This window comes from Equus caballus, chromosome 4, assembly GCF_041296265.1.
Source record: "Equus caballus isolate H_3958 breed thoroughbred chromosome 4, TB-T2T, whole genome shotgun sequence".
NCBI lineage: Eukaryota > Metazoa > Chordata > Mammalia > Perissodactyla > Equidae > Equus > Equus caballus.
The window spans coordinates 7,641,833-7,667,410 of NC_091687.1; the positions used below are offsets into that span (position 1 = coordinate 7,641,833).

The 25,578-nt window shown below is 41.6% G+C and overlaps 1 protein-coding gene and 1 long non-coding RNA gene across 4 annotated transcripts in view; one reads left to right on the forward strand and one right to left on the reverse strand.

Moving 5' to 3' along the window:
• The window catches only part of SLC26A4 (solute carrier family 26 member 4), a 45,670-nt gene that overhangs the window by 12,305 nt on the left and 7,787 nt on the right, over positions 1-25,578 (forward strand). For all 3 annotated transcript variants that reach the window (XM_023638897.2, XM_005609074.4, XM_014738977.3), the window contains 12 exons: positions 4,718-4,870; positions 4,974-5,056; positions 9,874-10,021; positions 10,944-11,057; positions 15,038-15,115; positions 15,253-15,348; positions 16,356-16,462; positions 18,544-18,613; positions 21,108-21,200; positions 22,120-22,215; positions 22,439-22,669; positions 24,861-24,915. In XM_023638897.2, coding sequence (XP_023494665.1) covers positions 4,718-4,870; positions 4,974-5,056; positions 9,874-10,021; positions 10,944-11,057; positions 15,038-15,115; positions 15,253-15,348; positions 16,356-16,462; positions 18,544-18,613; positions 21,108-21,200; positions 22,120-22,215; positions 22,439-22,669; positions 24,861-24,915 — 1,324 coding nt within the window. The remainder of the gene's footprint in view (positions 1-4,717; positions 4,871-4,973; positions 5,057-9,873; positions 10,022-10,943; positions 11,058-15,037; positions 15,116-15,252; positions 15,349-16,355; positions 16,463-18,543; positions 18,614-21,107; positions 21,201-22,119; positions 22,216-22,438; positions 22,670-24,860; positions 24,916-25,578) is intronic.
• LOC111773125 (uncharacterized) overlaps positions 4,944-25,578 on the reverse strand; it is a 50,374-nt gene continuing 29,739 nt past the window's right edge. The window contains exons 2-6 of the long non-coding RNA XR_011438099.1: positions 10,832-11,040; positions 9,739-10,057; positions 8,550-8,758; positions 7,232-7,414; positions 4,944-5,877 (exon numbers count right to left, since the gene is read on the reverse strand). This is a non-coding gene — a long non-coding RNA (uncharacterized lncRNA). The remainder of the gene's footprint in view (positions 5,878-7,231; positions 7,415-8,549; positions 8,759-9,738; positions 10,058-10,831; positions 11,041-25,578) is intronic.

A 25,578-nucleotide genomic window follows, 5' to 3' on the forward strand; every position in this document is an offset into this window, starting at 1 on the left:
GATAGTGGCTGAAAGCTCAGGTTTGGAGCTGGAGGACCTGGATTCACATCCTGATTCTATTTACTAGTCATTCGAGCAAATCACCATGCCTCAGTTTCCTTCTCTGCAAAATGCAGTTGGTATTAATATCCACCAATTAAGTTAAATAAGGATATATGAGAAGCATTTGACCCAGAGGCTGGCACGTAACATGTACTCAAAAAAGTAGTTATTTAAAAATTATTATTTCACATCTCAAAGCTTCTTTTCTTTTTTATTTATAAAATAAAATGATTGGAGGTGTATCTCTAGAGCCCTCACTCTGAGAGTCCACAAAATGCATAATGTAAATGTCTCAGCAATTATAGATGAAAAGGAACATGAGATTCAGAGATGATTCAACATGCAAAAGAGATGCAAGAGAAGGGTGTAGATCACACTAATTAGATTTGAAAAAGTTCTTGGATCTGAATATATGTTCTATATAAAACATGTTATTGATGCTTGGAAAATGGTGATAATGGTAACATGATGTCACCCTAGCTCGGGGGGAATGATACTGTGCAAAAATAACGTGCAAGCATTAAGAATGGAATTTGAGTCCTTTAATGACCCATGTATTAGCTTCTCAAACAATGTAAGGCCATGCGTACATATCTAAAATATCTAGTACATATCTAGTGAGGTAGTCAGGACTTTCTTCAGTTTCACAACAGTGCCATAATCCCACATTACTCCATCCATTCAAAAAATATTACCATGTCTATTACAGGCCAGGTACTATGCTAAGCAGTGGGAATAGGTAGGGGAGGTAGTATAACACAGTGATTAAGATCATGGACTTTGACTTCCATAGACTTGAGTTGGAGTCTTGGTCCCACCACCTACTACCCGTGAGGTTTTAGGAATGTGATATTTAACTTCTCTAAGCCTCAGTGTCCTCAGTTGTAAAATGGTGGTAATAATAGTAGCTGCCTCTTAGAATTGTGAGGATTAAAAGAGGCAATTTGTATAAAGCACTTAGCACGATATCTGGCTCACTCAGTTTTTTTATTATTATTTTCATTATCACGATGCAGAGGCCTCATAGAGTTTACTGTTCACTTCCCAAGGACGCAGCCTATTAGAAAACATCAGCACAGGCTGTTTCTTGATTTAGCATTATTTTTGCCATTGTTGCTTTTTTTCCTTCCAAGTCCTTGGTTTGCTAGAAACTTTCTGACTGCCTTTTTCTGACGGGCCCTGTCACTTTTGCAGTCCCTGACACATCTTGCTTTTTCTTGCTTTTACACTTTCCCCTCAACTATTCATTCATTTATCCCTTCATTGTCATTCATTCAATTCATCTATTCAGTAAGTATTTATTGACTCCCTACTATGTGCTGGGCACTCTTCACTCCCTATACAAGCCCACCGACCTGTGAACCCACCAAGACATCCCTCACCAAGTGTACTCACCTCCTTGTGTGAACATTGCTAGGCCTGCATTCACACAGATCACAGAAGGCCAGAACAATGGTTACCCTGTGCCCCTGGCCATTGCTGGACCTCTGCAGACAGGAGACTGAAACAGTTCTTCTGGGCTTCCAGGACTATGTGTAAGATGAGGCTTGCTGCAAATGACCCCACTGTCAACCGGGACAAAAGTAACCAGGACACACTAGAACAAGGTCAAAAATAGTTTTTAAGCCAGACACAATCATTATGTGACTTATGTCCTGTTGAACATTATTCTTGACGTCTCAGATTACAATATGTCATAGAATTTTGCAAGAATTTTCTCTCAGGCCAGCCAAGTTGGGTGGAGATATTTCAATCATCCCTGTGTGATAGTAAATATAAGCTTCCCCTTCTGAAAAGAAAGAGTCAGCAGGTCTTGAAATGATGGCAGAAGGGTTGAATGAGCCACTCAGTACCTGAACAGAGAATTTTGCGTATGACATTATCAGTTGTAATCATTCATGAAAGAATCCTTCAACAAAGGCAGACTAGCAGTGGATTCCTCCAGGAAGGACTGTTGTAAGATGCTTTCCCTGGAATGTAGTTAACTTAACACCCCTTTTGTTGTAAGGCTGTACTTTGGATTGTCTCTCTCTCCCTGCCCCCCAAAAGGAAGTAATGAATACAAAGAACTGGAGGAGGAAACATTGGGAAAGAATGAAAAATAAAAACTTCATTCACAAATACAGAGATGCTGCGTATAGGATGCAGAAGGTAGAATGACACAGTGTTGGCAGAATTCGGAATTAGTAATACTCTTCATGCTACCATCAATTATATGTGTAAATCACACAGTCCATTTCAGAGTGATTACGTTTTCCTGCCATTTGCTTTGAATGGTTTGTCTCAATAGACAAGGAAGCCTTTCTGCTTGCTCACTAAATTGATGCTACCTCCCCATTTCTTCTCATAAGGAGGAAGACCACATTGATATGTTCTGCTCAGATGGTGACACTTTTGAAAGCCACCACTAAGCTTGATCAGGTTCATTACTTTGAATCTATTTAAGTATGTAAAAATTAAGCCATTATAATGAGGAAAGTAACACTTCAAGGACTGATCTATATATGCACAAAAGTTCTGGTAGGAGGAAATACTTACAGCAAGGAGTGGCTACGAAAGGTTTGTTATATTCAAAGAGATAAGATGAATTAAGATAAATTTGGCTCCAAAAGTTAACTGATAAATTTCCTCATACAGAATAATAATATCGGGTATAATTTTTTCTTCGTGGCTTCATATACCCAGGTAATGCGGGGCAAAAATGAAGAAGTCATCTAAAGGAAAGAGTCCTAAAATTCTCCAAGCAGAATTGGGAATATAGTAAAATATTATCCTTTACTGTAAAGCTCGTTATTGTGATTTGAACTATTCAGAACATGAGGCTGGATATGGAATCATACACTTATCTATATTTTAAGCATATTTTACTAGTAAACTAAGTGAGAATTACTTTTCAGTGCTTTCTTAGAGTCTCATTCCTCTATCTTTGAGTACAGCCTGACTACTTCCATTTATATGGGCGAGTGTTCTTTCTACACAGGTTCAGCTTTCTATTGTAGAACTTTCCAGAAGAGATCCTGGATGATTACTCAATATATGGGCAACTAATAGATTCATCTGCCTTGATTGATGCAATCATGTAATATAAACTCATTTTGTTTTTTGGAACTCATATTACATCTTTAATACACCAGTGGTGATTTTTATTAAAAGGTCTAAGTGACTCTCATAGATTAAACAGGAGTCTAGTGGTGATCCCTTTTGGAGAGTAAAAATGTTTTTATGATTGGGGTAATTATTCTGATTGTTTTAGAGTAAACCTTTATTGTATAGACAATCAAAATATTATATGTAGTTCATAAGTTAGTGAGAGTCATCATCAAAAAATTGATTATGTAAAAGTCCAGACAGCAATACCTTCAGGACTCTGAGCTATGCAGGGCTGTTTATTTCTCTGGTAGATCCCTAAGTTCTTGAGTTATTGTGCCTGCTTGTGGTAGTTTCTCCATTTTTTCTTTTTCATTACTTGCTCCATCTTGTGACTCTTAGTGTATCTGCCTCTAGCACTTATTCCTGACTCTTGAAAGCAGACAAAGTAAACTCAGTATTGGATTTAAAGCAAGAGCAAAAATACTCTCTGAGTGAAAGTCCAAGAGGCTTCCTATCGTCAAATGCTTGAACTCTGGCTCAAGCGCTTGGTGGAATGTATTCTGCTTGCACAATAACTTCCCCTCTCATTCTCTTACTCTTGAATGTTTTCTAGAGAGTTGAGGTTGCTGGCAAAATCACTCCAAGATTACTTAATGTTCATTACACATAATTGTTACTGAATTGCCATAATTGCCAATAATTATTTTAAGTATAGTTGATCTATAAAAATAAGTAAGCTACATGTTATAAACTACAAGATGCTCCATTCTTTTATCTTCATATAAAAATATTTCTATAAAAGGACTCATTCAAAGAAAAGTGACCTCACTGGGAGATTACTTGCCTCAAAGAATTGAGGAATACCTTCTTAGGTAATGCCTTCTACAGGCTTGAAGTCCCTATAGCAAAGATACTAGTGCTGTTTCCTGGGATTCCCCCTTGTTAATCTACAGTGATTCCAGGAAACCTATTTACAACACAAAACTAGTTTTTCCTGAGCTGACGTGTCTGTCCACCTGGAAAGAGTTCCTTTCATTTAAGCCATCTTAGTTCAAGTATGAACTAAGTCCCAAATTAATTTCCTAAAATGTATACTTGACATATACATCAATTTAATAGCTTTTCTTTGCTATAAAGAATGGATCAGTCCATATGTATCTATATATGAAGTATTTTAGGTATCTTTATTATAACCTGTATCATTCAGGTTTAGAGAAGAGCTTTACCTAAAATACTGGCTAACTGGGACTTTTTGGTTTACTAGCCGTTCGTCTCAATAATATCATAATCAACATGGCGAAAATTAGGCCACTTAGCAGCACCTGTAAAACCACTTTAAGTTTAAAAGAACTTTTAAAGCTTTTCTGCAAGTAAAGGACAGTATATAGTGATATTTTTTCTTTTAAAAGATTTCATTTTTTATTGTAAAAAATACAGATAAGCAAAAATAAGAAAGCAGAAATCACCCATAGTTTTACCACTCCAAATTAACCCTCATTAATAACTTGATATATTATTTATGTGCTGTTTGCTGATGATATCATAATTTTTCATAAGAGAAGTATATAAAATTTTCTTTTTACAGACTCTGATTGAGATTTTTCAAAATATTGGTAGCACCAATCTTGCTGATTTCATTGCTGGATTACTCACCATTATCATCTGTATGGCAGTTAAGGAAGTAAATGATCGATTTAAACACAAAATCCCAGTCCCTATTCCTATAGAAGTAATCGTGGTAAGTAGAATATGTAATTATAAAATTCAGCATTAATTAGTTTGACAAGGAAGGAATTGTTACAACAAATGGATCTTTTTTTACGTCTTTTGTTTTATTTCAGACAATAATTGCTACTGGCATTTCATATGGAGTCAACCTGGAAAAACATTACAATGCTGGCATTGTTAAATCCATCCCTAGGGGGTGAGTATGGCATTACTCTCAGGCAATACTAATATATTAAGTTAGTATTTATTTTAATGAAACTGTTTATTACAAGCTTCATTTCACTGGTACTCCTTCAATAGTCTTATTTGTGTGTGATCTTAATGAAACACACATTTGTGCAAACTATTGGATAAACAGTATATGTGTAGATAAAGCTCCAGTGATTTGTTCAAAAGCAGCCCCTATATGCTCTCTCTTTTTTCTTCATTTTCTTAAACCATGGCAGGACCTGTACAGCAGACTCTTGATTTAAATTCATAGTATGATTACAATATACTATAAATAGAATCCTGGGTTGTAACATTTATTACACTGAGAACAATCCAATTAAGGAATAAGGAACATCTGGCCTAACTTCTCCACCATTTAATCAATATTAGGTAATAATTATATCATTTGTTCCTATAAATAAAATGAATTATCAGGGCTGGCCTGGTGGCGCAGCAGTTGAGTTGGCACGTTCCACTTTGGCAGCCCAGGGTTTGCCGGTTTGGATCCCAGGTGTGGCCCTACACACCGCTTGTCAAGCCATGCTGCGGCAGGTGTCCCACATATAAAGTAGAGGAAGATGGGCACGGATGTTAGCTCAGGGCCAGTCTTCTTCAGCAAAAAGAGGAGGATTGGCTGCAGATGTTAGCTCAGGGAGAATCTTCCTCAAAAATAAATAAATAAAATAAATTATCTTCAAGGGAGGTTTTATATATGTTTGGTAGTTTGGTGAATTAGAAGAGTAAAGATCTAAGGTCCTTTGTCCATCTCGGTCACCACCCACTTCTGTGGCCATGGGGGGTGTTCTCCTGTAAAATAAATGTAATGACAAAAGTCAAAATCTCAACTCTCTCTTGTTGTGAAAGGCCAATGAGATGGCTCATAAAATGCACAGAGGGGACCAAGTGCCCTACAGTATGATTTTATCATGTGGCGTTCAAAAGAAGCCCAGATGCTCACTAGCTTTGTAACATTAACTTATGGCGTTTATGACTAGATTTGCTGTTAGATAACCAATAAGTACTAGTTTCCCGTCCCTTCATGCTAGCTGAGGGACTTTCTACCCATCTTTGTTTCTCCATGCTTTTAGTAGAAACTCCTCAGGCTAGCTAAGTCCTGGTGCTGATTCCACAGGGAACCACTGCCTTTCTACTTGATTAATCTTAGGATTTCTTCCAGGATATGTTCAAAAAATATTTGAAAAATTACAGCTGGCTACTGGGGACTTAATTTGCATATTATCCATTCTAGTGTTTCTCAAACTTATCTTTTTGTGAGAATCACCTGAGATCCTTGTTAACACAGATTCCTGGTTCCCACCCAAACCTGTTGAATCAGGCTTTCCAGAGGAGGGGCCTGGAGTTAATATTTTCCAAAGGTGCTTCAAGTGATTCTTCTGATCATGTAGATCTGGGAAACTCTACGTTAGAGGATTCACATTTTGATAGTGAATCCTAATGCTGGAAGAAATTTAAGGATAAAAGATGCAGTGTGGCTACTTGAGTTATGGCGTTTTCACCATAATAAGTAGATTGAGTAGTTATAAACAACTGCATAAAAACATGCATTTTATAGATCCCTTTTCACAGGGTTTCTAAGGTGTAACACTTAGAGGTGGTCCACAGCAAATGCTCTGACCCATAATCCATGTTCCATTCATAGATTTAGGGAACTCATTTTTGCAGCCCTAAGTTATCCTTTCTGGCCCTTCCGGAGCTTTCCTGGCTGCTCTCCTCCTGAGAATGGATCTCTAGCCTCTTGCTCTGGGGTTTGGTCAAGTTGAGTCCTCTGACAGACCACCTGGTGTGATCGGTCAGCTAGCCTAACCTGTCTGGCCCTGATCTATACTCTCCTCCACGAGGGCAGGAAGCCTGTTTGTCTTGTTCAGCTCTGTCTTCCTAACACAGGACCTCTCCCATAGTAGAATCTCAGAAAATATTTGTTGAAGGGACAGAATACCCAAGCCTACGCCATTATAAACAAGGCAAAGAATGGCCTTTACTGTCCGATCTCACGTGGTAGCACAGAAGCAAGTCTAATGACATTAACAAACCTGAAAAAGAGGGTGGCGTGGAGAGATTGGAAAAGAGCAAGGGAAGTAGAGTGTTAAAGGTGAGCACGAGGAAAGGCAGAGGAACAAGGAGAAAGATTGTGCTCACCCACCTCTTCACCCCCTCCGCACTTCAGTCCTTCAAGGAGGGAGTAGAAGCAAGGCTAGGTGTTACCAACTTCCTTTTACCCTCTTGAGGCTCAATGCCATATGTTAGGATCCTTCTGTCCCCAGTAACGTTGTCCCATTGGACAGCCAAAACGGTCACTCCATGCTCTTCTCTCCCATTCCTTTTCCTAGCCAAATATACAATTTCCGCATGTCCAGATAGCATCTGAGTCCCACCAGGATTCACCCAAACCAGCGGCCCTCATTTTCTCACTAGGGCTTTTTCTTAACCAGCAGACTTTAAAAGGGCTGTCCCCACATGCCTTTCTTCTCACGCAACTGATCTTTATCCTGCAGCTCTTAATGTGTTATCACAACCTAGGCTTCCCTTTTACCTCTTCTGTCATCATTTTTTTAACCCATATGAACAAGATGGACTGCTTTCTCCTCTAAGTTTTAATCCCTACTCTCTCTCCTGCCTCATCTCTGAGCACACCAGTGACCAGTCCCCTCCTTGCTAGTGCCGGAGGTCCCCTTTGTCATCAAGCTTGTTACCACTGTGTTTAAAGTGATGTGCTTTACACTTGTCCTTGGAAGCATGACTCAGGGGGAACAGTGGGGCAAGGCCAACAAAATCACAGAGGTTCTCTCCTGGCTGATTTTCCCTGTTGCTAGAGTGGTGGTGCATTTGCCAAATGTTCAGAGCCAACCTGAAGTAGAAATGTGCAGTTAGCATCGTGTTTCTCAGGCCTGGCTCTCCTTGATGGGTCCCTTGGCCCTTCAGGGATTCACGGCTTCCTACCCTCATCTTTTCAGAAAAGTGTGCCTTTGCACTCTCACACACTTTGGTAGGGTTATCTCATGATCAGGCCGGACAGGGAAGGGTTGGCTGCAGCCAAACAGGGCCACTGAGTGAGCATAAAATTTGCAAAGAGTTATGTCCACTGGAGGAGGGCAGGAGCTGGGGAAAAGGCTTACTCGGAGGTCATTAGAAGAATGGTCATTAGAAGAATTGGCTTCATTAAGATGCAGCAAGATAATACAAATGGGTGTAGGAGTGTGGCAGACTTAGGCTCTCCCAACATTTGCTGAGTACCTACTATGTGTGTAGGCACTAATTACTTGCACATATCATACCTCATTTAATCCTTCCAACAACCCTATGAGAAGAGCGTATAGTCCCCATTTGAGAGCTGAAGAAACTGGGTCTTGGTGGGTTTAAGTAAAATGCCTGAAGTCGTAAAGTTACTTACAGAGGGATGGAGCCAGCGCTCAGATCCTCTGATTGCAGGACTGGAAAGTTCTCCTAACAGACCCCATTACCTGAAGTAGGGTTGACTGGGTCTCAGGAACAAGTAAGAAGCCTGGGTTTAAGCAGTGAGGTCCAAGGTCCCATCCAGACCAGCAGAGACGTGATGCTGAGTCCGCAGCCTACAGCAGACAGGATGCAGTCCCAAGCCTACGTGTGGGTTAAGATGAGATGTGGGAGCAAAGGAGGCTGAAAATTCATCTCACCTGTGGGGAGAAAAAGGCTACAAGGGCAGAGAACCAGACAGATCTTGTTACCTAGGAAATCATCGAATATCTAACATTCATACCTGGACCCACTACATGACCTTGAGCAAGCCACTTCACTTCTCTGGGCCTCAGTTCCCTTATCAACAGAATGAGAGAGGGAGATTCAACCATTTCTAGGATATTAGATTAGGATATTAATTTGAATAATATTAGGATATCAGCTAGCTCTAAATTTCTATAGTTTTCTATAAGAATCTTATTTCTACTTTACCATTTCCTTCAAATTATAGGGGAAATCACGTAGTTTCCTATTAAAGGAACTTCAGGCGTGAGTGAAGCAGGTGGGAGATATCGGTGTTTTGTTTTTTTTTCTTGGCTAGAGACCTCTGGAATTACATCATATGCATAGTCTTCAAGATTAGGTACATGAAAGTCATTCCTCAAATTTTCATATTTGGGGACAACCACATGCTTATCAACTTGTAGGTTTTTTTCTTTACGTGGTTTGTAGAGTAGCTCTGGTTTTGTCAAACAGTAGTCATCTGGCCTCACAATCACTGGGATGTCTTAGTCATTGTGACTACAGAGCATTCTGATAAGTACACAAATTTAATCTTTTTTAGATTCAAGAAGATTTTAAATATCAGCATTCTTAAGATAGAGATTTTCCACTTAGCTCTTTTAACATCTTATATTGTCTCTTTAACAGACCTGCCATCTCTTCAGACAGGGTAAATCTCCTTTTATAGCTAGGATAGCTTCAATTCAAAGACCTTTAAGGTGAAATTGTGTAAGGAGAAATGCTAATGTGTGAAATGGCATGGCACGGGGGTTGTCTGATGTTAAAGAATCAGAAATGGCAGATTTATTCACGTCGGAGGGAGAGAGGAAGCAGCATTTGTAGGCCCTCAAATAGAGGATAAAGAAATCAGCCAGTGAGATAGCACCAACTTCTGAATAAAAATGGTAAAAGCGGATGCCACCACTTACCCACCTCCTGTGCTTGTTTTCCTCTTGGATGAAGTCCTTCATGTCTGACATGTGGCTGGGTTGATACAGAATTTGGGGAGGTGGGAAAACAGAATTGTGGTCAAATCTTCACAGCATTTTTCCTTTAAAAATTCACTAGGTTTTTGCCTCCTGTCCTTCCACCTGTGAGCTTGTTTTCTCAGATGCTGGCTGCATCATTTTCCATTGCGGTGGTGGCTTATGCTATTGCGGTGTCTGTAGGAAAAGTCTATGCCGTCAAGTATGATTACACCATCGACGGGAACCAGGTATGGTACCCCCTTCACTGAACTGGTTTTGTAGGGCTGAAGATAAAAAAAAAAATCATAAATGGGAAAGATTTTGTTGTCTGCTAAAGAAGGGATGGGTTTCTCCACCAGTCCTTACTGAGTTGGTGTCCCTCTTGTGCGTACTAATTTGAAATTATTTTGAAATATACATGCTGCATCACTTTACTTTTCAAGAAATAAGTTGAAATCATCCTAATTTCAAAAGAGTTCGTTCAGTCAGGTCATAAATGACATTCAAAGTTAACAGGTCAGAATAAGAATTCTTCATGTAATCCAGTATCTCCTGATAATTTTTTTAAATAGTAGCTGTAATATGGCAAATCTGTGCAACAAACACCATCGATAATAGTTGTGGCCATTTTAAATTGAGGTGGTTCACTGTGCAATTAATATCTGGAAGACAGTCTTTGTAGGTGTATGATGCATTGTCAGGCGAGCTGATTTTACGCTGTTCGCAAATCTCCAAGTGTGGTATGTTTCTGAAAACACAGCCTAGCAATTATGGCAGTTAAGTGTTTAGTAATCAAGCAGAATAATAGCTCTCCCAGTCATGATATGCTTCACAGCAAATGTCCAACCAAAGAAAAATGCTTAATGCGAGAGCTACAGATAACGCCACTCACCAGGAAGCGAAGGAAGCATTTTAGCAAAAGACCAGTTACTACTTCTTGTCAACCTTGAAAACGATTGAGAGCAGTTAGGCCTCTCTTAGGGTCTATGGAACCCAAACTCCTGACATCTTTCAAGGTCCCCAAGCACCTTCAATGGTGAAAATTAAATTGGGATTACCAGGCAGGATGAGTTTGTGAGATTGCTTTCCTAATGATCTTCCTTAAACACTTGGTGAGGGTCTTGCAAAGACTGTATTTGTAGCATCACTGCCATCCAGTCTCTGCCTTAGGAATTCGTTGCCTTTGGGATCAGCAACATCTTCTCGGGATTCTTCTCTTGTTTTGTGGCCACCACTGCCCTGTCCCGCACTGCTGTCCAGGAGAGCACTGGGGGAAAGACACAGGTATGCAGCAACAGCGTGGTAAGACCTATCTTTGCAAAGAATGAGGCGGGGAGAGGAGGCTCCGAAAGCCTTGCACAAGAATGGAGCAGGACAATTAGCCTTTGAGAAGCAAGAGACTTGTGCTTCCTGCTCTGATTCCACCCGGGGCCTAATCATCTTGATCCACTCCCTCACTGAAAACCCCTCAAACAACAACCTTTACGGGTTTCTGACGCGCGGCAATTCTCAAATCTCTTTGTGTCAGTACTCAGCTGGCAGGTAGCTACACTTACCTGCTTTTCCAGGGACAATAACAACTGACAAGGGATCAGTAAGGAAGAATGCTGATTTTTATCATCTGTTATCTGGGGACAGAGAAGGCCTAGTGAAAGCACCTCATGGCTTAGTGAGTTATTATAATTTCAGGAAAATGAAAAGCGCCTATTTACACTTCCTTTACAAGGATCAGGAACTTCCTTTTGGTCCCACAGAACAACAGTTTGCTAGCCAAGAATATTTTTGTTGTAACATTTTGGCATTTCTTCCTGAGTAAGATTTTTGTTTCTGAGGTTCTGAATGTGGGTTTGATCTTGCCCTTTCAACGTGGTTTTAAGTTGTTGCCTTCACAAGGTGACCCCAAAGCCAGGATCCCAGTTAATCTCTGGATAACCCCTCCTTCAGTCAGCCAGAAGGCTCAGAAGCCATTCTCAAAGGGCATCGTTTCCAGCCAGACATGGAGACAGACACGCCAGATGAACTGGATGGGGCAAGGGCAGTGTCAGCTATGCCTGGAGGGTTTCCTCCTCCCAACGCAGACAGAGCTGTTAAGTAAGAGGAAAAAGTGCATTGAGACTATAAGAACAACAAACTTAAAGTAAATAGTTCAACACAGACACACAGAGTCTTCAAATAGGGGTTTATTAAGGCAGAGACACTTATATAAGTAAGCATAAGAGAATAACTGAGAAAACTGACAACTCCAGCAGTGGCTTACCCAGGAAAAGCTTGAATTGTCCCCAAGGTGCACCTGATTCTCCTTTCTCTCTCTCTCTTTTTTTTTTTTTGTGGAAGATTAGCCCTGAGCTAACTACTGCCAATCCTCCTCTTTTTGCTGAGGAAGACTGGCCCTGAGCTAAAACATCCATGCCCATCTTCCTCTACTTTATACGTGGGACGCCTACCACATCATGGCTTTTGCCAAGTGATGCCATGTCTGCACCCTGGATCCGAACTGGTGAACCCTGGGCCACCGAGAAGCAGAAGATGTGACCTTAACCGCTGCCCCACTGGGCTGGCCCTCCTTTCTCATTTTTAATGGATCTCTGTGACAGGGTTGGAAGAATTGGCCTCTTCCAATTCCTTCGTTCCTGTTGAACAAAAATTTCATTTTGATTTTCAGAATTTTTCTTTTTAAAATTGAGTTTATATTTTGTTTTTTGTTTTGCAAACATCTCCAGCCCTGAGGGAGCAAGAGAAACAATACAGTCCGTACCAGGAAGCATAACTAGAGATCTGTGGTCAAGAGGAAAGGTCAGAGGTCATTTCCAAAGTTGCCCTGTCAGCAATTGTCAGCAGCAAGTTCAGGGGGCAGCTGTCAGCAGCAGGAGTTTCGGCTGCTTTCATTTGAGACGGGCATTGACAAGCTCTACAGGGCACATGGCCGTAAATGGGTGCAGACAGATCCCCCACGGCTGATGTCCGCTTTCCTGCTATTACCTCCAGGCTCAAATGAGGCACGGGCTGGCCCCAATAAAAATGCCCATGTAAAGTGATTCCTTGGCAGAAGTTTTGGGGATAATGGTGTTCTGGTAAGCTAATACCCCCTGCCACACACTGGCATGTATTATATTTAGGAATGAAGGATGCCAGGATTTCAGTATTGAAGAATGAAACGAGCACAGAAATGGCTTGATATTTAATTCCTGAAAAGTATACTGAGTTCTGGGGTTAAAAGTCTAAGTGCCTGGACTGAAATCCAGGGACCCACGACCACGTAAACCGGCAGGTCATCCCTCGTCGTGTAGCTTCTCCTGCTTTCTTTGATGTTGGAGCCACAGTTTCAGCATCTACACAATGGGGATAATAATTGTGTCTACCTCACAGGGATGTTGTGGGGATTCAATAAGCAAGTCCTGGCACATACTTGTAAATGCTCTTGTTCTGGTCATTAGCTCCTCAGGACAGGAACAGTGACTTAGTCCCTGTGATGCATGTATCGTGCCTGACACATTAGAAGCGCCCAGCACATATTTGCAGAAGGAATCGACAGAAGAGTGGTCAGCACATCTACAGATTGTGGAAGAGCTGATCATTACAACCTCTTCTCCTCACCCCCATCTGACTCCTACTGATTCACGAAAAAGTCATTCCGAACACAAACTATTCTCTAGCTCTGACTGCTCTCTCACTTAACAGAATAATTAATTTTCTAGTAATTTAAATCTGCTCACAGATATAAAATCTACAGCATTTTGCACAAACCAGCCTTCTAAAGTAAGTACAAGTAGTGGGTTGCTCACCGATATTAATATAGTAACCGAAATTGGTCTTGGTCCTCACAATCGGAGACTTGTCATCACATGTACTCGGCGAGTAGGTGGCCACCCTCCTGGCATGAGTTGGGCAGCCGGCTGTGGTCCCTGGCCCCAAATCTCCATATCTCTCATCAGTTCACAGAGCCCTACATCCACAGTGAGATGCAAGTGGTTCATGAGAGACAATAAATATTGGTTAAGTAATTGCATGGAAGGAAGGAAGGAAGGGAGGGGAGGGGAGGAGGGGAGGAGGGGAGGGGAGGGAGGATATTAGCTTCTCTGCTTAGAGAGGAGAGGGGAAAGCTCACCAAGGTACTGGCAACCTGGAGGCGTGGTGCTAGGAGGTAACAAATTGCCTAGAAAAAAGGATCTGGATGTACAAAGCAAACTTTTTAGTACATCATATATATAATGTTGCCTCAGGTTGACCTAGCTATACTCTGAATCTGAGTGACCAATTTCCCAGGTGGAGCGCATGAGTGTGACCATGAAATCGCCTTACGTTTTCAGACTTTCTATTCACATTGGCTTTATCTGACTCCTTCAACTCCAGCACCTTGCACCAGGTGGTACTTGGGCCCTGTACCATCCTCCCTGTGGCTTCCTCTCTGATCGCTTTGCTTCTGGTTCCTTGTCTCTTTTTCTCCTTTGTTTCAGAGCTTCTAGTCTTCGCCTCGGCCATGCCCCCCGCTGTCTCAGCAGAGAATTCATTGGTCATCTAATCAAACCAGAGAGTAGTCCCCACCCCCTCAGCCTCTCTCCTAACGATTTATGGATCTTAGGAGAGCTTTTTTGTCAGCGATGGTAAAGTTTCTGAAGCTTCCTTTACCCCTGCTATTGTCCGTGGGCAGAGCTCTGAGCCGGCGTCTGTGGAACCGTTGGAGGAGGGAGGAGGTACGGTCCCACCTGTCAACAGGCTCATGTGGCAGTTTGATTTGCAATTTATTTCCTCTGAGACTTCCGTGGCAACCACGCGCTACAACTACAAAGTGTTATCAGAACTGCTACTGTGGCTGCTGATTCAATCCTGCGGAAGAATCAGATGTGGGCTGTGAGAATTTACTTTCCGAGAACATCACAACATCTGTTGTTGGGGAAGGGGGCGGGTCCACATTTCCTGGCATGGCAAATAATTAGAAGTTTATTTGAATTGACACCAAAACTGTTAGGTCTGTAATATATCCAAATGAAATCCAGATCAAACTGGCTTTACTTTAGTGGGCTCAGTCTCCACATTCTCTTTAATTTCTCTGCTATAGCTACTATATAGATGGTTTCCATTTTTCTTCAGTTGTGTAGCGTTTTAGCAAATAATTCTCGTTTCTCTCAATAGTATTGAGCAGAAGGGGGAAGGTCAGGAAACGTGAAGTGCCCCCATGAACAGGCTTTCTCACATAGACGTCCAGCCAGCCGGAAGACACGAGCGAGAAGGACGAAGCCCGTTCATGGGAGATGTGTCTCTTTCAGATTGCTGGCATCATCTCAGCTGGGATAGTGATGGTCGCCATTGTTGCCCTGGGGAAGCTGCTGGAACCCTTGCAGAAGGTATACCCCTGCTTCTCGGCACACTGATTGCCTAATTTCCCTTCCTTGCTCAACCACTGGAGAAATACAGATTTAAAAACCATCACACGGAAAGCCATTCCCCTGAATAACACAGCCTTCCCCATCTTTCTTGGCAGTCGGTCTTGGCAGCTGTTGTAATTGCCAACCTGAAAGGGATGTTTATGCAGGTGTGTGACGTTCCTCGTCTGTGGAGGCAGAATAAGACTGACGCTGTAAGTCACCTAGCACTCATTTTTCCCTGAAATAAGATTTGATCCTTATTTGCTTCCTGCCGTATCATTGTGTCCCCTTATCTCCTGAGTCTTAAGCACTTTTTGGGAAGTCCAGAGCAGAAATTAGAATTGTGTGGACAAGCCAAAGCTGTGAAGTCTGCCACCTGAACTGCATTTTGTGGAGGTCCCGTATCTCTGGGAAGAGGCATTTCCAGCAAGAATTCCATAGGAGCTCACTCATATACCCCTGGCCTTCTAAAGCAAACAAACAGCCCTCTAAATTTAGGATAAACAAAACAAAACACAAAACAAAGCAAAAACAAAAAACCAAACTACAAAAACCCATGCTGGTTATAATTCTGACCAAAGTAACCGTCACAACTGTTCTGAGGAAGCGCAAAAACTAGAAGCTAAATTCTCTAGAGTTCTGCTCTAATTTAAAGCAGAATAGATAAAAAGAACGAGAAAACTTCCTATATGTTGATATGGGGAGATCTACAAGACAAATTAAGTAAAAAAGAGACCAGTTCAGAATAGAATAGTGCGTATACACACTAAGAGATGGAAAAGTAAAATAAGCTTTGTAGTAATATTTGCTTGTATTTGCAAAAAGAAATGCTGGTGAGAAGTGCACACTGTGTACACATGCACACACACACACAGAAATAAAAGAGGGCACTGAGTTGGGATAAAGGATGGGAATGAGTAGAAAGGGGAGAGGGTTGCAAGCAAGATTTTTCCCTGCACACCTTTTTTTATTAATTCCATTTTGAACCATGTTAATATATTACCCAATCAAAACTTAAATTAAGAAATATTTAAATGAGACAGTTGGTCCTTATTGGGAAGGCCAATTTCCACTTCCACTTATGTGAAATGAAGTCAGAATATTTTAAAAAGCAGTAATTTGTTTGTGGACAACTGATCTTATTATTTTTACAGGTGATTGCTCACCTGATGGTACCTGATGAAATAGTATAACTCTTTTCATTTCCATTTTTCCCTAGGTTATCTGGGTGTTTACGTGCGTAGCATCCATCATTCTGGGGCTGGACCTTGGTTTACTAGCTGGCCTTGTATTTGGATTACTGACCGTGGTCCTGAGAATTCAGTTGTGAGTAAAATAAGACCTATAAACAGGCCAACACACCCTGAGATTTCTTATAACATCTTGATGAATATAGTAAAAGCACCCTCTTTCATAATAGTTACTATAAGTTGAGTGTGTCTGTGAATTAAGCACATGGTGCTTTACACACGTATTTTAATCTTCAAAATGAATCCTGTGAATAGCTTTCATTATTCTCATTCTACAGGTAAGAAAATTGAAGCTCAGAAAGGTTAAGAACCGTCCCCAAGATCACACAGCTAATTAAGTGTCAGAGCCAGGATTTGAACCCAGGTGTATTGCACCCCAAATCTGTGTGCCTAGTCACATGCTCAACTGCTGTGCTCTCCTTTGTGTCGTGATACAACCAAAAGACACATGATTCCGTGAAAGGCTGAGCTGGCTTTGCAGATTCTTCTGTGAATGAGATGAGATCTATGAGGCACTGGGCCCAAGGTTTGGGACGAGATAGCTGCAAACATATTATAGCTTATTTTCTTTTGAAGCTAGTGATGCAGACGTTGTGTAACGCAGTACATGAGACTTTCAAACAGCTGACTGGAGCCAAAATTCATTCAAAACTGCCAAATAAGGCATGGATCCAGTAAGCCACACAATCACGTGAAGTAGACGCAGTTAGATGGTATGCAGATTGAAAGCAGCAAAGACACCATTTAAAGCCACAGAAATGGTCAGTGAGGGAACCTGGAGGGGTGTGTTTTTTGCTGGTTTTGTTCTCACTCTTGAGAGGATTCTGGTATGTGCCCTTCTGGGTCTAGGAAACTGTCTGAACAGCGAGGGAAACAGAACTTCTCTTCCTCCTCAAACTTCTGTTAGCTTTCCAGACTCTGGCCCCTCCTCTGTCTGTGCTTTGGGCCATGAAGGAATCAGAACCCCAGAACAGCATCAGCATGGACATCTTCAGCTTAGAATAAGCTTTTCCCGTTCCACCAACCAGTCCTCCGCTCCCTCCTTCCCGACCCTGGCGTGTTGGAGCCCACCCCACATGCTTGTGTTTACTGCCTCAGCACCCTTAAATGGATGCCCCAGGGCCCAGAGGAGTTCACAGGCTCCCAAGTGGCCAATTTGCTGCTGGGTAGTAACTCCGAGAGTGTTGATGGAAGATGCCGCCTCTCGTGCTCTGTCTGGCTCAGTGTTTAGTTTTCTTGTGCGGGTGTGGTTGGGACAGAAGCGTTTTGTAGAGAGAGACTACATAGCTTATGAGCTTTAGGTTAAAGCCCAGTGCGGCACAGTGAGCTGAGGAGAAACCGGCGGCACATTTTAGCTGCTGATTTGGTAACTGGGGTCTTAGCCAATAAAAAGCAGAATCCTCCACAGCAGTTGATTTCCAGTAATTATAAGGCTGATCCAGAGAGCACCCGGCTGAGAGTACCCCAAACAGACGCTCTTTCCTCAGGAACTGTTGTTAGCATATGTCCCTTGTCACACTTGAAGAATCATGGAATTTATTTGATGGCATCAGGAACAGGAAATCAATAGTCTGGTTGATGGGAAGGACTTATTTCTGGTCCCTCCCAGGCTCCTATTTCTATGAAATGAGTCTAACTGGATCACTGCAGACTCTCCAGACTTCGTCAGAAATTTGCCACAACCTGCAAGTAGGTTCCAGGCGCTGTGCTAGGCACTGAAGACCCATGGGGTAAAAACAGAGGCTGGCCTGGCCCTGACCTCCAGGGCCTTTCGGTCTTCTCTGAACCTCAGTTTACCCATCAATAAAAATGAGGCTAATACTGCTGCCCTTTCAGGGTTATGATAGGGCTTAAATAAGAGTTAACATGTGTGAAAGCTCTTTGCTTATCCTATAAAGTGTTCCGGTTGTGAGAGTACGACGCTCATTATTTCTCTCAGCCATCAGAAAAAAGCCACAGTTCCTCTTTCTCCCCCAGTTCCACACAAACACCAGCTGTTCATTTCAGAGTTAGCTACAGGGAAATGTCAGCTGCAATCAAGAGAGAGTCCAAAAACGCCAGAATGAGGGGCTCTTTAGTCTCTGTTATTTCTTCTAACTTTTTATTCCAAAATATGCCTGTTCCAAAAAATCTTGACCTTAATTTTTCTTCTTTTAGTCCTTCATGGAGTAGCCTTGGAATCATCCCCACCACAGACATCTACAAAAGTACCAAGAATTACAAAAATGTGAGTGACTTTCAGAGGCGTTTGCTGGACTCGGGTTTGCTAGCCTGGATTTTCAGGTGTCACATATTTCTCTCTTAGCATGTTAGGGACAAGTCAGCCAAAGGGGGAGCCTTCTGTCTCTTGGGAATGTCCAGAAGTCCACTGGGGGTGTCCTGAAAACTTTTGACCCAATGTGCCCTCTGATAGCCATGGCTTACATGAATTTTGTCCATGCTAGTTGAATGTTATTTTAATATCTAACCATGGTAAGAGAAATTCTTAAAAATAGGCAATCATTATTTCCAGAAGTTGAATCAAAATTCTATTTCTCTGGGTGAAGGGAGTCAAAAGGTACAAACTTCTAGTTATAAAATAAATAAGTCACGGGAATGCAAAGTACAGCATGGTGACTATAGTTAACAGTACTGTGTTGCATGTTTAAAAGTTGCTAAGAGAGTAGATTTTAAACATTCTCATCACAAGAAAAACATTTTCTAACTATGTATGGTGACGGATGTTAACTAGACTTATTGTGGTGACCATTTTGCAATATGTATTTACAAATATTGAATCATTGTGTTGTACACCTGAAACTAATATGTTATGTCAATTATACCTCAATAAAAAAATGGCAAAAGCCTCTGGGACCTCTAGAACAAAATAAAACATATCAACATATGTGTATTGAGACTCCCAAGAGGAGAAAAGAGAAAAAAAATAACAGACACAATATTTGAGTAAATATCAAAATTTCCCAAATTTGATGAAAAACATGACATACAAATCCAAAAGGCCCACTTAGCCCAATTAGAGTTGACACAAAGATCCACACCTAGACACGTTATAGTAACACTGGTGAAAGCCAAGACATTAAAGAAATTTTTTTTTTAAGATTTTATTTTTCCTTTTTCTCCCAAAGCCCCCCGGTACATAGTTGTGTATTTTAAGCTGTTGGTCCTTCTAGTTGTGGCATGTGGGATGCTGTGTCAGCATGGCTTGATGAGTGGTGCCATGTCCGTGCCCTGGATCCAAACCAGCGAAACCCTGGGCCACCGAAGCAGAGCGTGCAAACTTAACCACTCGGCCATGGGGCCGGCCCCTAAGGAAATTTTTTAAAGCAGCAAGAAGAAAAAAAAATTCTATTTCTCTGCTATGTAATCCTTATCCTCTATGCAACTGTCTGAAATTCCTGCTAAGATTTTCTTCATTTAGTTCTAACAAGAGACTTTCATGTTCTCTGTCATCAAGAACTTTATTTGACATTTTGCTCTATCCTTGAAATTGGAAGAAATAATATATAATACAGGAAGTAAAAAACAAAGAAAATAAACATCCCACTGACGGGCTTGTGTTCCTTGCAAATAACATTGCTTCGTGATCACCAGGGGAAACAAAGATGAAAAAGCAGAGAAAGAAAGTTAGGAAAATACCAATTTAGGAAAAAAATAGTTTTTTTAAAAATGTGAACGCTAGGAGTTTGTAGTCTAATTTTACCTTAACATTAAAACAATGTTGGGGGTCCGGCCCAGTGGTGCAGTGGTTAAGTTTGCACGTTCTGCTTCGGTGGCCTGGGGTTTGCCGGTTCGGATCCCAGGTGCGGACATGGCACCACTTGGCAAGCCACACTGTGGTAGGCATCCCACATATAAAGTAGAGGAGGATGGGCACAGATGTTAGCTCAGGGCCAGTCTTCCTCAGCAAAAAGAGGAGGATTGGCAGCGGATGTTAGCTCAGGGCTACTCTTCCTCAAAAAACAACAACAATAACAACAACACAATGTTAGACACAGCATCTGGAATTCTAGTAGCTGCTACTTGATTTATTTCCACAGTCTTTCTCAGTTACGTTGAGCCAAGTGCCATCAAGAGCTGAACATGATTCTAGAGAATCTTCTGGCTCTGGGGCAGGCAACTCTAGGCTGAGTTTGGGAGTTCTGAGTTTGAGGCTCCGGCTTGTGGAGACCTGACCCAAGCCATTGGGCCTCCAAGGGTCTCAATTTTCTCATCTGAAGGGGCTGGACTAAAATTGCTAGGATTCCCAAAGACCAGAAAAGCCTGTGATTCTGTGGGTTCCACTTTTGGTCTGGCCACTGAGTGTCAGGGTAAGACTAAATAAATGATACCATAGACCTTAGTTTCTGCAAATCCTCTTGATTTTGCTACTTTTTTTTTCTATTTTAAAAGAATTTTGGAAAAATAAAAGAGCCAGTGGTATGAACTTCAGGCAAATCATGTCACCGTTCTGAGCCTCAGTTTCTTCATCTGGAAATCAGAGGGTTGAGTCATTGCTTTCTAAGGCCCTTTCTAACTTGACCTTCCACGGGACCGTGGAGGCCCAGGAGTTTGGGTGACCCATTGCCTCCCAATGGGATGAAGCCCCTGTCTAGTGGAAGTTGAGTGCTGCTGCCCAGCTCCCATGAGCAATTCTAACTCAGCTCCTAGCTGAACAGCCAGAAATTGAATTGAGTATTTGAAGCCTGAAATTATTTAACTTCCAATTTTTTTTTTAATGCTAGGTTGAAGAACCTGAAGGAGTGAAGATTCTTAGATTCTCTAGTCCTATTTTTTACGGCAACGTTGATGGTTTTAAAAAATGTATCAAGTCCACAGTAAGTATTTTATCCCTCAAAGTTTGGTTTCTAACCTCCCTTGAGACTTCATTCATTCTACAGGTAATTATTGGGCTCAAACTGGGCATAAGGCCTTACACCCTGTTCCCTTTGTACAGGGCGTTAAGAAGTGTAACATAACATCCTTGCCCTCAACTTATAACCTATTTAGTGAGAGGAAAGAAACAACAATAGCACATACGGTAAAATCCAGGTAGCAATAACTATGCTGTACAAGAAACTCTAACGTTGTCTCCAGGCAAAATTTGAGCAAGTTCCCAATAAGTAGTATAGACAGTGTGAAGGGTTTCCAGAAGGGAGCCATCCATGTTGGGTGGACTGATCAGGCTTTGAGTGACAGTTGGGCAGAAGGAAGGAGGTTGTCAGGGTTTGGGGAACGACGTGAGCTGAGAGGAAAAGGAGGGGCCATGTATTAGAAGAAGGGTTGTCCAGTTGGAGTAAAGGGTGAAAAGTACTAAGTGGAATATGCAAGCAGGAAATTCTGGTCCTGAATTCCATGCTGTGGTTCAAGGTTGGGGTTTGCCTCTAGCTAAGTGTTTTCCTACGTGAGTTCCAGGGCAAACTGGTTCAGAGGAATGTTCACAGATTTTGCAATAACAGAAAGGCTCTATGATGTCAAGGAAATTCAAAAACCACAGACTTAAAGCTAAAGCGGTTGTTTTTTGCTGTTTGGTTTTTTACTGTCTCGGAGTCTTTAATATGCTACTGTCTTCTCTGAGTCTCTGAGCGGGAGGGGCCGGGTGGCCTGGTGGAGATTCCATCCGATCTCAGAATTTGGTTTTTAGGAGGGTGTCTCAAGGAATAATACCATTTGAGAAATAACCTTTACAGATAATAATTGCCATTAATAAGCATTAGGAACCACACGTTTTAAGTAACTTGACATTTGTTTCCAAAGGTTGGATTTGATGCCATTAGAGTGTATAACAAGAGGATGAAAGCATTGAGGAAAATACGGAAACTCATCCAAAAAGGGCAATTAAGAGCAACAAAGGTGAGGCAACATCTTTCTCTCCCTTCTTAAATTCTTTTCTCTCTCAGACCAAAACAAAAGCATTTTTCTTCCTAGAGAACCTCAAAGTTTGGGCTGAGTTCATCCCCTCAATGTTTTCCTTACCAAGGAACAGGGTGTGGGGACTTCTATGTAATTTGAAATAAATCGTTGAAAGACATTCCAAATCATTGGCAAGTAAGTTGGTAGTGTTTTCTTTGTTTAGAATGGCATTATAAGCAATGCTGGTTCAGCAAATAGTGCTTTCGAGCCTGATGAAGATATTGGAGATCCAGAGGAACTTGATGTCCCAACCAAAGAAATTGAGATTCGAGTGGATTGGAACTCTGAGCTTCCTGTCAAAGTGAATGTTCCCAAAGTGCCAATCCATAGCCTCGTGCTTGATTGTGGAGCCATCTCTTTCTTGGATGTTGTTGGCGTGAGATCGTTGAGAGTGGTAAGCTTTCAGAAGTTTGAATTATAGATGCGCAATTTGGCAATAGTAAAATTATATGGGTTGCCCAGTCTTGCAAAAGGGCAACTGATTGCATGGGCTCTGTAACTTTTCTAGGGGAATGCTTTTGTAATACAGTGTAATATTTTAAAGCATAGGCTATGGAGCCAGACTACCTGGGGTTGAATCCTGGCTTTACCACTTACCAGCAGCATGACTAGCGGCAAGTTGCCTAATCTGTCTGTACCTCAATTTCTTCATCTGTAATATGACGATAATGATGGTACCAACTTCATGGGGTTGCATGAGGATTAAATACATATATCGTTTAGAAGAGTGTCTCATATACAGTCACCCCTCAGTGAATATTAACATTTATTACGTTTTATTTTCCCGAGAAGACATAGGAAATGGAACACAAAAAGAAGAAAAATGGGCAAAAGTTTATGTTAAGTATTATGTTTTAATATGTTTATGTTTATATATCAGAATGAGGAGCATCAGGTACACGGCAGGACTGTAAAAATCAGGCATCGCTAGAGTTTAGAGCAGGAAGCGGGAGAGGCATCAGGGAAGTCTACGAGCTGAAGAGCATGCAGAACAGAAACATTTCATGATATCAGAAACCAGTTGTGCAAGCTCAAGCTCATCGATTCTTTCAACAAATAGATGAGAAATGCCTAATAGGTGCCAAGCACTTGGCCAGGTGCAAGAGGCATAGTCCCTACCCTCATGGGACCAAGCAGATTAGGAGGGAAGGCAAACATCACTGTAATCTTTTAAACTACAACTGTACTAAGTGCACCAAAGCAGACTAACTAGGGCGTCAACTTGACCGGGAGTGTGAAGTTTAGGTGAAGCTTCAGGTAGGTATCAAGAGGGTCAGGCAGAGAAGCAAGCAGGTTGCAGGCACCAGCAATCAGATAATATGAAACGGACCCCAGCTGAGGTTCACCTTAGCTGGGGCTTCTTGGCTACCTCCGCAAGGGCAGGAAATGATTCCAGGGTGTGGGTACTAGGCAGGTAAGGTGGAAAAGTGATTATACTTGACAAAAGAGTGTGAGAATATGCTTGACACGTTCTGTTCCAGTTCTCTTAGCCAACCTGTTACCAGCTTGTTCCAGAACATACTCTTGTTCTTCATCGTGCATTTCACTCCAGGCGTTGGCTCAGATCCACTGTAGATTGTGTTGGCCAAAGTGTTTAATGAATTACTTTTGGGGAGAGTCTTAACATATTTAATGCCAGAATATTTTCCACACCTACCAAATAGTTGCTTTCAAATGCTATAATGATGATCATGAAAACTCTAAACTTTATAATTGCATATAGGTCTTGATCGCACCCCAGAAATTTCAAGATCTGTTTTATTATTGCCCATAGGTCTTGTATCTTGGTTTTGTTTAATTAAACTATTTATTTTTGTGAGGAAGATTTGCCCTGAGCTAACATCTGTGCCAGTCTTCCTCTATTTTTGGTACGTGGGACACCTCCACAGTGTGCTTGGTGAGTGGCGTAGGTCTGTGCCCAGGATCCGAACCCATGAATCTGGGCCGCTGAAGCGGAGCACATGGATCTTTAACCACTCTGTTATGGGGTTGGGCCCTAATTAAACTTCCTTTTGCAATAATTGTAGATTCCCATGAAGTTGTAAGACATAAAACAGAGAGATCCTCTGTAACCCTTAACCCAGTTTCTCCCAATGACAAGATCTTACAAAACTATAGCACAAAATCACAATCAGGATATTGACACTGATACAGTCAAAATCCAGAGGCCTTGGTTTTTAGGTCAGTTTTTACATTTGGAACCCAGTGGCCACATATCCACACCCATGTGTTTTCCACTCAAAGATAGAAACTCGCACTCTTGTTCCAATCAGCAGGGGCTACATTAGGAAGCCTCCTCTACTCCCTTCTTTCCTTCCTTCCGCAGATGTTTATTGAGCACACCTGTGCTGTTGAGCGCTCCGCTATTCAGCACCGGATGTTGCCACCTCTTGAGTCTTTACATCCCTAATCACACCATCACTGGAGGTTGAAAACTTCTATGGTTTTCCCATAATGAACTTTTCCTAAAGTCCTGATTAACCACGAAAGGGTTGAAATTTCTCCTGAGCAAGTAATTGATTGCTACTGAATTATGGGCAGATAAAGTTGATCATTGTTACAAATTCTCCTTTCTAAAATTTTAGGTTGTCAAAGAATTCCAAAGAATTGATGTAAATGTGTACTTTGCGTCACTTCAAGGTAAATGCATATACCTATCTATCTATCTATAGGAATTTCCTCTAGGCCCTTTTTCCTACCTAGGAATGTGGGTACACGATACCCAAAGGCCTTTTTTCTTTTTTTTACAAGATTTTATTTTTCCTTTTTCTCCCCAAAGCCCTCTGGTACATAGTTGTATATTTTTAGTTGTTGGTCTTTCTAGTTGTGGCATGTGGGATGCCGCCTCAGCATGGCCTGATGAGCAGTGCCATGTCCGTGCCCAGGATCCGAACCAGCAAAACCCTGGGCCACTGCAGTGGAGCGCATGAACTTCACTACTTGGCCACAGGGCCAGCCCCAAAGGCCTTTTTTCAAAAAACTGTTTTTTATTGTGGTAAAAGATGTATAACATAAGATTTGCCATTTTAGTAACATTCAAGTATACAATGAATTCAGTGGCATTAAGCACATTCACTTCTTGTGCCACTGTCACAACCATCTATGTATTTTCAAAATTTTTCATCACCCCAAACAGAAACTCTATCCATTAAGCAATCACTCTGAGGGCCCTTTTGGACCTAGAAAGATATTACTTCCAATTTGCGCCATAGAGATGGTAATGCATGGAAACCTAAGTCCTGACAGTGGTGCAGGATCAATGGGGGAAAAATGACCATGGAGACAGCAGAGCTAGAGATGACC